Genomic DNA, 12,775 nt, shown 5'->3' with positions numbered 1-12,775 from the left:
GGAAGGAAGGAAGGAAGGAAGGAAGGAAGGAAGGAAGGAAGGAAGGGAGGAAGGAAGGAAGGAAAGCCAGGGAGAGTCTGCCTGGGCACAAAGTGCAAGAATTAAGTTACACATACACACAGCCTGAGCTCCCTCCCATCCTAGTGAGTACATTGGATTTACTAGACTACAGTTTTGGAAAGCATGTTTTTTAATTAAGGAAGGAGGCTGGGGTATATGATCAAGAGAAAAATATCTCTACTCTGAGCAATTTCTTCTTTTTTGCACATTTCATATTAGATCTGTCAAGATCTGGATCTGATGGTCAAAAGCTATCATCAGCTTCTGTGCTACCACCTATGAACAAGAGAATGTTTGTGGACACAAGGCACTGTCTTAGGGTGATTATCTCTGAATGCCAGGATTTGCTCCATATTTCTAATCTTACCTTGACCTTCCTCATTTGGCATTCTGCCCTTAATTCTGTAAGAAAGTAGAGAATGCAGTTCAATCTTAGAGGAGAACTAAATTGTATGTGCACCCATGAGGCTGGAGCTGGAAAAAGAAATAGCTCAGACAGCCCAAACCACATGGTCACAGTTCTCAAAACAGCAGTAGCCCCTCCTGTTGTTCTCCTGGTGATTGACAGCTTACTAAACTACACAGTGTTAAAATCTGCCAGCAGATAGGTGAAGCTTCTTCATGAATGTCTCGAGGTTTATGTATAACCATAACACAAAGACAATAACTTCCCTGGAGTTCCATGCCATGATACAAAGGACAATATGGCAGAGAAGAAGAGTGGTGGAGACTACATCACTGGACACCTCCTATCACAGCAGTCCTCACACTAGGTCTGCATGTGGACATTACTGTACCCCCTTAGCAGGCAAGGAAAGTGAAGCCAAAAAGCAGATGATTTCCCCAGAGATTTCTTCAAGAATTGAAGCTGGATTTAAATAAAACAAAAGTCCAAAGCGGGAAGAAGAGGGAGGAGGGGTCTGAGGGTGGGAATGTAAATCTTGAGGCTGCGGAGTTTAATGGTCAGAGTGTGGGGTTGAAGGAATTAGTGAAGATCCACGGGGGACCTGAAAAGGTGGGGTAATGATGGGAATGGATCAGTGTGATTAACTTTATAAAATACAATGTTTGGTAATGATAATGTGAAACAGTGTGAATGGAGGAATGCATGAGAAAACATACATAGATGAAACACAATGTATATGAACTTTATATGTAAAAAATTATAAAATTAATATGTTACATAATGTAAGATACTGTTACTTTTCAAAGAAAGTTTTCTTTTCTTCACACTAAGCTGATTCTCCCTTGCCCTAGCTTGTGGTTCCTCCTAGTTCCTCTAACTCCCACCTGAGGGATAGACTTACAATGAGACCACAATTGAACTGAAACTCAATCAGGCTATTGATCCAACTGACATGATCCCCATGGAATAGGCCAAAGACATCCTACAGGTCTTGTCTTGGCTGAGAATTTTATTTCTTCCAATGATCCTACTTGCTACTAACTCTACAAGTTGAAGTTGTCCCCATAGTAACATGCTTCTGGCTTGTGTTAATCCTGAGGCATCCTGTCAAATGTTGTTTCACCTACATCCTTTCAAAGACATGATCTTTTGACTCCATCCTTTTCACATAGATCTTCTGATCTATTGACCCTCAGACTTTTCTTTCCATTCTCAAATAAAGTTCTAACGGTTCACTCAGACATAAAAGGCTCTTAGGTATTGGCCCATGGCTACTCCTGCTTTCTCTTCTCCTGCAACTCTCTACCCCACTCCCCTGCTTATTTCTTTGCTTTCACACAGACCCAGTCTGTAGTCTTTGCTTTACAATCTCTTCCTCATGCTACTCTGGCCCCAAGTAACCACACAGTTAACTACCTCCTTACGTCCAGGTCTCTGATCAGTGTCACTTCTTTAGAAAGACCTTCAAAGTCATCATATCGAAAACTGTCATCCATTGTCTGTCTCCTCCCCTTGCTATACTTTTTCTTGATTGCAGCAGTAACTAATCCATGTGACATTACTTGTCTTTTATATTCTCATTGTGTGTTTTCTATTAGAATGGAACTGATGTGAGGAAGGTTGTAGGACTGTTTTCATTCCTGCTGTATTCCCAGTGTCCAGCAAATGGCAAGTACTCAGTAAATATTTACAAGTGAACCAATAAATGCATACAGTCAGGGCTTTGAGACCTGATAGAAGGGAGCTGTCTTCTCTGTTCAAATTTTTTTTTAATTTATTCTAAGAAACTTCACAGTCCACTGAATACTTTGGCTCTAACTTTCTTTTATTTCCCTACCCTCTCCATTAACATGTTCAGAACTGTTGTATCTATCACACCCAACAAAATCTTCCCATCTCATGTTCATGGGATCCTGAACACTCTTATGATGTTGTAGACATCTGCTCTCTGGGACAAAGTTGGACAATGACCAAGGAGGATAGAAGGAGAATTGATGCCTTTGAGCTGTGGTGCTGGAGAAGAGTATTGAGAATACCATGTACTGCTAGGAAAACAAACAGATTTGTTCTGGAAAGGGTTAAACTGGGTGGCTCCTTGGAGGCAAGGATTCTGAGGCTCCGTCTAACATACTTTGGACATGTTGTGAGGAGAGACCGGTCCTTGGAGAGGGACATCATGCTTGGGAGGGTGGAGGGACGGCGCAGGAGAGGAAGGCCCTCTATGAGGTGGATTGATTCAGTGATTGGGATAATTTGGTTGGGAGTGTCAGAGACAGTGTGATTGGCACAGGACAGAGCAGAGTTTAGGGCTGTTGTACATAGGGTCGCTATGAGTCGCAGGCGACTCAACAGCACATAACGACAACAACAACAATCTCTGATGTTGTTATTGCTGACATTGTCATGTACATGTCATGGCATTGTCATGTCACCTCCTGCCTTTGATTTGGCATAGTGACTCCTTCCCCACTAAACAATCAGAGGACTCAACATTGCTAAAAGGATCTTGACTAAATATCTAGATACTTTTTGGCATTCCATTACTGCTGTTCCAAACCTTAGCCATGCTTCTGAATCCCTCTAGTCCATGCTTCCTCCCCTCATGATCAGTACACCATGCAGTCTCCATTCTCTCTAGATAAAACATAAGTATTTCTACTCATTTTTCCTGTTTCTGAGCTAGCGCTTCCTTTAAAAAATTAAAGTCTTCATCTGTGATCTTGACCCTTCAAGAAAGTTTCAGCTAAGATCTAACCCCTGAATCTTTTCCATGTCCTCAAACAATTGAATTCTTCATCCTAAAATAAAGACCTATTCTTGAACCTGAATCCACCGAAGTATTTACTATCTCCTTTTTTGTGCCCAAATTGTTGAATAAATTGTCTATGTGCCGATCTCCTTTTGCTTTCTTCATGGATGATATCCTTGATACCATCCCACAATTCATCTGGTCCTTTATCATTGGTTTCAATGCCTCAAACTTATTCTTTAGATGATTATGGTATTCCAATGGAATTGATTCAAGATCATTTCTTGATTCCTGTAGACTTAATTTCATTTTCTTCGACCTCAATTTGAACTCACATATGAGTAACTGATAATCTGACCCACAGTCAGCCCCTGGCCTAGTTAAGACTGCTGATATTGAGCTTCAACAAATCCACATGTAATGTCATCTTTTGTGTCTTTTAGAAAAAGTATTTGCAATAAATAAAGCATTGCAAATACAAAATTCAGTCAAAATTCAGCTTCTTTTCTATCACCAAGCCCATATTTTTTTTTTAAATTTAGTTTGTTTATTTTTCATTTCCATGAACATCTACAGAGATTTTGGAATTCCATTCATTCATTGTTGCACCCTTCTCCCCACACAAACCCCTCCCCCTCCCCCACGCCCCGTTTGCTCCTCTCCTTGAAAAGCAAAAGAAAAACTCCCTCATTGGTACACAATACCCCCTACCCCCAAATATAATCCACTCTGCAACCCTCGTTGCGTACTCCTACGATAAAAATAATGCCCTAAAATATAATACTTTTAGACTATTCTCTCCCCCATAGACTTCAATGCCGTAAACATATTTCATCCAGTTTTTCTCAGTCTTACCCCACCCTAATGCCAGCCTCATTCTACAACAGTGGCACCATATAGCATTTGTCCCATTGTGACTGAGATACCTCACTCAGCATAATGTCCTCCAGGGTCACCCATTTTGAATAATATTGCATGAGTTCCTTGTTCTTCAATGCAGCATAGTATTCCATTGTGCGAATATACCACAGCTTCTCTACCCATTCGTTTGTTGATGGGCATTTAGGTTGTTTCCAACTCCTTGCTATTGTAAACAAAGCCGCAATAAACATGGGTATACATATATCTACTTGGATGTCATTTATGATCTCTTTAGGGTATATTCCTAGTAGTAGAATTGCTGGGTCAAATGGTATCTTTATTTGCAACTTTTTGAGGAAGCGCCACAATGCTTTCCACAGTGGTTGCACCATTTTACACTCCGACCAACAGTGAATAAGGGTTCCAGTCTCTCCACAACCTCGCCAGCATTTGTTGCTTGCTGTTCTGTTAAATTTTGCTAGTCTTACTGGAGTGAGATGATATCTCATGGTTGTCTTGATTTGCATCTCTCTCAAGGCTAGGGATTTGAACATTTCTTCATGTGCTTGTTGGCCATCTGAATGTCTTCCTTGGTGAAGTGTCTGTTCATATCCTGTGTCCATTTTTCAATTGGATTATTCTCCTTTATCTTGTTGTGGTGCTCGAGTATTTTATAAATTCTAGATATAAGTCCCTTGTCTGACATGTCATTACCAAAAACTTTTTCCCAGTCTGTGGCTTCCCTTTTTACCCTGTTAGAGAAGTTTCTGGATGTGCATAGGGATTTGATTCTTAGAAGGTCCCATTCATCTATTTTATCTTCTCCTGGTTGTAAATTTTTCAGAATACTGGGAAGACTCTTTATGTTGTGGATTAGGACTACTAAAGTTTTTCCAAGCTTTTCTTGAATGAAGTTTACAGTCCTTGGTTTTAGTCCTAGGTCCATGATCCACCTTGAGTTGGTTTTTGTATATGGAGTGAGGTGGAGATCTTGTTTAATTCTTCTGCAGATAGTTTTCCAATTTTGCCAACACCATTTGTTTAAAAGGCTGTCATTTCCCCACCTAACTGATTTCATCTCTTTGTCAAAAATCAATTGCCCATAAATAGATGGGCTGATTTCCGGGTTTTCAATTCTATTCCATTGATCTATGTGTCTGTCATCGTACCAGTACCATGCTGTCTTGACTACCACCGCAGTGTAGTAGGATTTTAAGTCAGGGAGTGAAATGCCTCCTACCGTTTTTCTATTTTTAAGGAGTGCTTTGCTTATTCGTCAAGCCCATATTTTCCAACTACTGTTCCTTCTTCACTGTCTCTTACTTTTGCTTTCCACTCACCAACTCTCATTAATGCACTATAACTGCATGCTTGGCCAATTTCAGGCTTCAAAATTTGGTAAAAATTCTCAATTTCTTCCTCTTTGGCACTAGATGCAGGAGCATATATTTGAATAATAGTGTGTTAATAGGTCTACCTTGTATGCATATGGATATTATCCTATTGCTCACAACATTGCATTTCAGGATAGAATTTGAAGTTGACTTTTTGATTCTGAATACAACATCATTCTTCTTCTATTTTTCATTCCCTGCATAGTATTTCATATGATTATCTGATTCAAAGTGGCCATAGCTGGTCCACATCTCACTAATGCCTAGTATGTCAATATCCATGCATTCCATTTCCTTTTTAACAAGATCCAGTTTCCCAACACTCAAGCTGTGAACATTCCATGTACCAATTCTTGAATGATATTTGTTACTGATTTTCCTCATTTCAACTGACTTCCAATCTGGGTTTTACCACTACACTACAATAACTATCTTCTTTGTTTAGTGTTCATAGGGTTCTCAAGATTCTTTTATTTAGGAATTATATGGCCCATCCTAAGGGAGACTCTTCAATAACCTGTGTTATGAAAATGATACAACCTTACTTGTTGAAAGTGAGGAAGACTTGAAGCACTTGTTGCAGAAGATCTCTTGTGTGTCAGGAAGTGTGAGGATGGTGTAAGACAGATCTAGGTTCAGGTCTTTTGTTTATCGGGTCACTATGTGTTGTACTCAATGGCACCTAACAACAATAACAACAACATGCATATCTTTACTTTCTCATTGCCCACTCCCTCCTTAGCCAATCCCAGGCTGCCTCTTTCTTACCAAAGCACCAAATCCATGCTGAACTTTTTTTTCTACCTACAAGAAAGTATTACTCTTCAAAAGATGCTAACCACCTTTCTATCTGGAAACTCACTCAGGCTTTTGATTACCACAACACCATCCCCTCTGAATCCTTCTGCCCCTGGGGACACTATTTCATCTTCCTGTGTATCTTCCTCTGCCTACCTCTTAGACATGGATTTTCCTCAGGGGTCTCATTTTGGTCTTCCTTTCCTCTCATTCTTCATTTCCTAAGAAATCACTCTCTTTCCTTCTGAATCTTGAACCTATAAATGAACCTCTTGAATCTGTAAATGACATTCCTCCTAAATCTATAAAATAGTCAAGTTCTATTAGCTCCTGAGCTCCAAGCTAATGCTCTTGCCTCTCCTATATCTCCTTCAGATTTTCCTTTAAGAAACCATAAATTTAACCTGCAAGAAATATAATTACTTTCCTCTCCTAAACATGCTTCTCGTTTTAGTTTCCAAATTCTAACAAATAATATCACCATCCATGAAAATGTTCACATTTAATGGAAGTTATAATGAAGTCATCCTTTACTGTCCTCAGTTCCATCTCTGCTGAATCCTGTTCTTTCTGTTTCAACACACTTCATTTCTGCCTCTCCATTTCTGTCTACCTCTTCATTTTTGCTGCTCCAGCCCTGATCTACCCAAGCCCTCTTCTAGGCTGGTATATGTAAAGAACCTTCCATGTGGTCCTCCTGTTTTTGCCTCTTCTGGTGACCACTTCTCTATTCTTGTCGAGCTATTATTTTATAACATATGTCTGAAAAATCACTTGAAAGTTTCCAAGAAATAGGTTTTGCCCACAGAATGAAATACCAGTCTAGAACTCCTCCTGATTGACCCTAGCTCACCTTTCTATCTTCTCTTTCTCCCTAACTACTTCCTCACTTCCCCTACCCCCAGTGCATCCCATAGGCTGTCAACTTTAAATTTTTCACTCTCATCTGACCAATTTTTTTTGTTGTGACACTTTAGTTCCTAAGTTATTTGATTTTTCTGTAACCCTGAATTCTATCTGTTCTTTGTCTCGCATCTACTTAACAAATTCCTACAGATCCTCTAAGTTCCATCTCAAATGCATATGCCACCTTAGTATTTCAACTCAACTTATTGTCGCCAAGTAGAAACTGAATCATAGCTGACCATCCAGTGGGTTTTCAGAGATAGTAAATTGCATGAGAGGAGATTGCTCATCCTTCTTCTCCCATGGAAGTGTTGGAGTAAAACCAACTCTTTAAGGCTTTCAGAGAAAAAAATAACCCACTAGTCTAACTTCCATGTTATTATGCTTAAAAATAAAAAATAGCCATCCACTCCATCTTCAATCCTGACAAGACTATGAATAGCCTCCAGGCCACTGTGTGCCGTTTTTCTCTGAATGTCAAAAATAAATGCAGACTAAATAATTCAAATAATGTAGTTAGCTTAGGAAGGAGAATAAACAATGCTGTGACTTTTTGTTCCTTTACCTATGGCATTTGTTGGTTTTTTTATTTGTTTTGGAGGGTGGGTTAAAATTAATTTTAATGAAAGTTTACAGAGACTTAGAACTTTCATTCATTCATTGTTGTACTTTTCTCCCTGTCCACCCCTCCCCCAATTTGCTCTTCTCTTTGAAAAGTAAAAGAAAAATTCTTTCGTTGTTATACAATCCCTCCCCCGAAGTCCACTCCACCTGTACAACCTTCACTCTAGACTTCTGTCATGACAATAATACATAATCATATGTTGTTATGGTGACCATGAAAGCCTGCAGGGAAGGAGACTCTGACCTTTGTCCTTCCTAGGATTTCTATATCTTGACATTCAGGATGCCTCAGCCCTGAGGGCCTGGTTCCTGTTTTATTCACCACCCACTTTCCACATGTCCCATACCTGAGGAACTTGTTGAGGTCCCCGTGCTTCATGTACTCAAAGACCATAATGAGTGGGTCTCCCTCCACACAGACACCATAGAACTTGACGATGTGCTCATGCTGCAGGTTGGTCAGCAGCTCGGCTTCACGGTGAAAGTCCTTGCGTGCATTGTCACTGGCATCCTTCAGGGTCTGAGGAGGGGCAGAGAGAGGAAACCACACTCCTTAAATGGAGGTCTTTACAGAGAAAGCTGAATCAAGAAGGAATTACTTCTGTGGGCCCTAAAGATCCTAATGGGAAAGAAATTAAGTTTGGTTTTGGCACTAAAGATTGAAAAATGGCACAAGGCCAAAGGAAAGACTTTGTATGAAAGCATAGTCTTATAAAGGGAGTTTAGGTGGCCTAATGGTAAGAAGCTACACTGCCAACCCAAAGGCATGTGGTTCGAATCCACCAGCTGCTCCATGAGAAAAAAAATGAACAATCTCTTCTCATGAATTAAACGGCCCCTGAAAACCCACTGGAGGGTCAGGTATAGGTCAGTTCTGACTCGACAGTGTATAACAACAATAGTTTTCTACAAAGGGAGCTCTGGTGGTTTAGTAATAAGGAATTGCACTGCGAAGCCAAGGTATAAAATTTAAAACCACCACTTGATCCATGGAAACCCACTGAAGAGTCAGTCAACTGAGGGCCAATTTCAACTCAACTGTAAACAACAAGTCTCTTACAGGCAGATGGAGATAATAGTTTATGAAGCACCTCCTCACGTGTTCTCTCATTATATTACACATTGTAAACCTTTTTGTCTTCATCCTTTTTAACCCATTCTGTACTCAGCTGCTAATTGAGAGATCAGAGGGGCTCAGAGAGCTCATCCAGTACATCTCAGAAAAAGACCTAGAAAACTATTGAGAAGCCAACCCTCAAAATCCTTTGAGCACAATCCTATGATGTCACATGCTGAATCTCCATGATTTGTAATCAACTTAACAATAATTGGGTTTTGGTTCTGGATCTAATTATTGACATTACTTTCTCCCCCTTCTGGTATCTGTTTGGCTTTCTATGATGCTACAAGCATTATCCTTCTTGCTGTGCATCTAAAAGTTGGACAAAGACTAAGAATGACAGATGAATAGATGCCTTGAGTTGTGGTCCTGGAAAAGATCACTGAATACCCTATGGACTTCCAAAGGACAAATAAGACTATATTAAAGCAAATGCAAGCAGGATGCTCCTTGGAGGCAAGGATGGTGAAGCTTCCCCTCACATACTTTGAGTTTGTGTGAGGAGGAGCTGTCAGTCCTTGAAAAAGGATATTAGGCTAGGAAAGGTCAGCGAAGGAGAGGAAGACTCTTAACATGATATGATGGATTTATAAAGTGACTGTAAAAGTTGACTCAAGTATATCAGAAACGGTGGTGATTGTATGGAATAGGGGAGGGTTAAGATCTGTTGTTTACAGGGTCACTATGAGTACTAATTGACTTGACAGCACATGACAACAACAATGGGCATCTCACTTCTGCTCCTCTACCATTTTAATACGTTATATTATGGAAATATTCAGTAGAAAGAAGAATATAAGGTCTCATCTAACCTCACTGCAACCATGATCCTTTTGCCAATTTTAGGTAACTCTTTAAAAAAGCCTGTCTCCAAATTGTACCCACATCCATTGTGGCCCAAAAAATTTTCCCTGCCCAGTGGGCTGCAGGAAACCAGTCACATTGCCTAGACCAAGTAGCCTAGGATGACACAGGATGGTCTCTTGGCTCTTTAGTCCTCTGATTAATACACTCTGCTATCATGGTGTAAAAGGCAGAGCAAAGCTGCAGCTGTGGATGCCACATGCATATATGGAACACATACCTTGAGCCAGTTACTTTAGCTACACAATGATGACATCAAAGAAGAAACAAACCCAGGTCTTGTTCTCATGTACATGTGAGAAAATAGATATAAATCACACATTCTCGGCATGACCTGACTTCCCTGCCTCCCAATCCAGATTAATTTCTTGGCACTTCTCTGGAATCCTGCACTTCCATCTTAATAAAAAAAAAATCAAGCAATCAATCTGCAATTGGCTAAATGATAGTGGACCATACAGTTCCCTCATTCTCTAAAGTCCTTCCTAGTCATGGTCTACTGGTGTGTTAGGTTCCCACCTATGTTTACATCCTAATTTCCAGAGCCTAGGGATGTGTTACTTGGCATGGATAAAAGCCCTTTGAAGATGATTAAGAATTTTAAGATGGGCAGATTATCCTGAATTATCTGGGAAGGCCCAAGGTCCTCATAAGAAAGGGATAGAATTGTCAGATTTAGAGACCACAGACAAAAAAACAGAAGTGGAGGTCAATTAAAAAGCGATATTATAGTACTGGCTTTAAAGAAGGGAGAAGAGATTATGAGCCAAGGAGTATGGAACTAGTAAGAAAATAGGTGGCCTATTGGTAAGGAGCTGTATTGTCAATCTGAAAGTACACAGTCTGAATCTGCCAGCTGCTTCCTTGAAAGAAAGATAGGCAATCTCGTCCTGTGTGACTATACAGCCCCTGGAATCTGCTGCAGGGTCAGTTAAGAGTTTCTTCCAGTTCCATGGTATATAACATTTCCTCTAAAGCTGGAAATAACAAAGAAGTAGATTTCCTCTCAAAGTTTCTGTAAGGAAATCATCTCTCTGACACCTTGACTTTTTTTTTAGCTTCTATAGAGCTCATCCCCTATTGATGGTGGCTCCGTATACAACAGAACAAAACACTGCAATTCCCATCATCAGGTGCAGGTCCACAGTTCTATTGTGATCCACTGGGTTTTCCTTGGCTGACTTCCAGAAGTAGATCAGCAAACATTCTTCCTAGTCCATTTTAGTCTGAAGTCTCACTGACATCAGTTAAGCATGATAGCAGCACACAAGTCTCCAATACTAAGTGGGGGCTACAGGTGAGGTGCATTAGCTTGGAATCAAACTTGAGTCTTCTGCATGGAAGGTAAGAATTCTACCGCTGGACCACTACTTACCAATTATCTCTTAGATGCTAATTATGCTAAGAAAAGACTGTGTCCTTAAGTAGAAATGTTGGGTTGTCCTGAGAAAAGAAAATGTTTCCAGCAGCTAGGAGAGTTCACTCCTGCTGAGCAACTGGGGACTCATCACCAAGTCCACCACAGTATGAGCTTTCATTGCTCAGTCTACTGACCCAGTGCTGCTCTGTGCACAGAACAGCACTGAAGAACAGGCAGAAGCTGGCTCAGGTGAGAACAAAATATATTAGGATAGTGATGGTTTTAGTACTTTTACAAAATAATTGCTATTACACTCTCCAGAGACTCTAGCAAGTTCACTAATTGCCTTCATCAGGATGGAAAGTTCTCGGCTTGTTCGTGACCACACTCAAAGAGACAGAAATTATAGGTGGTGTTGATAGGCCAGAGGCAGTTGATTCTTATGTCAATTTTTTTAATTTGTTCTCCTTGGAGGCAAAGATGGTGAAGCTTCGTTTTCCTTACTTTGGACATGTTATTAGGAGAGGCTTTTCCTTGGAAAAAGACACCATGCTTGTAAAGGTGGAGGGTCAGCAAAGGAGAAGACTCTCAACAATATGGATTGATAGTGTCTATGCGGTAGACTCAAATGTGTCAGGGACAAGATAGGACATAGTTCAGATCCCTTGTTCATAAGGTCACTATGATCATACTTGATTGGACAATATTTAACAACAACAGATACCATCAAGTCAACTACAACTCACAGAAATCCTCTGACCACAGATCTGAACTTTGTCCTATTTTGTCCCATCATCATAATATCTGTTATTCTCAAGGCCCTTGTTGCAATTACTGTGTCAATCTCCCTCATAGAGGGGTTTCCTCTCTTTCTCTGACTCTCTTCCTTTCCAAGCATGATATATTTCCCCAAAGACTAGCCCTTTCTGGAGTTCTGATACTTTAGTGATAACGAATAATGCCACAAATTCAAAGGCATGAGGTTCACACCCACCAGCTGCTCCAGGAGAGAAAGATGGTCCATCTCTTCCTGTGCAATTTGCCTGTGAAAACTGTCTAGAGAGTCAGTTATGAGTTGGTTCTAACTTGACAGGACATAACAATAATAGCCCCTCCGAACAGCATTCCTAAAGTATATGAGATGAAGTTTTGCCTTCTTTGTCTCTAAGGAGCAACCCGATTTCACTTCCTCCAGGACAGATTTGTTTGTTCTTTTGGCTATTCATGGAATATTCCACACTCTTTGCCAAAATCACAGTTCAAAGGCATTGACTCCTTTCTGGTCTGTCTTATTCATTGTGCAAATTTCAGATTCACAGGAAGCAATTGAAAACATCATGACTTGGTTCAGGATCACTTTAATGTTTTGAATGTATCATTAAAGAAATCTAGTGATGGGACTCACCATTTGTCCTTTTATCACCAGCAACCATCAAGTGGTACTATCTTAGCAGACAATCCTCTAAATGTCATAGGGAACCTGTGCTCCACAGGACTGTTGATGGATGTTCTCTCAGATTTAAAGCACAATTCTTTTGGTTGTTGTTGTTATGTGTTGTCGAGTCGCCTGCGACTCATAGCGACCCTATGTACAACAGCCCTAAACTCCGCTCTGTCCTGTGCCAATCGCACT

At 40.3% G+C, this 12,775-nt stretch overlaps 1 protein-coding gene across 2 annotated transcripts in view; it reads right to left on the bottom strand.

Moving 5' to 3' along the window:
- The window catches only part of NTRK2 (neurotrophic tyrosine kinase, receptor, type 2), a 709,069-nt gene that overhangs the window by 178,354 nt on the left and 517,940 nt on the right, over window positions 1–12,775 (bottom strand). For both annotated transcript variants that reach the window (XM_006902202.1, XM_006902201.1), the window contains one exon: window positions 8,146–8,318. In XM_006902202.1, the coding sequence (XP_006902264.1) occupies window positions 8,146–8,318 (173 nt within the window). The remainder of the gene's footprint in view (window positions 1–8,145; window positions 8,319–12,775) is intronic.

This window comes from Elephantulus edwardii, unplaced genomic scaffold (assembly GCF_000299155.1).
Source record: "Elephantulus edwardii isolate Elephantulus edwardi_28Jun2011 unplaced genomic scaffold, EleEdw1.0 scaffold00381, whole genome shotgun sequence".
Lineage (NCBI taxonomy): Eukaryota > Metazoa > Chordata > Mammalia > Macroscelidea > Macroscelididae > Elephantulus > Elephantulus edwardii.
This window is presented reverse-complemented; position numbering and strand designations above follow the sequence as displayed.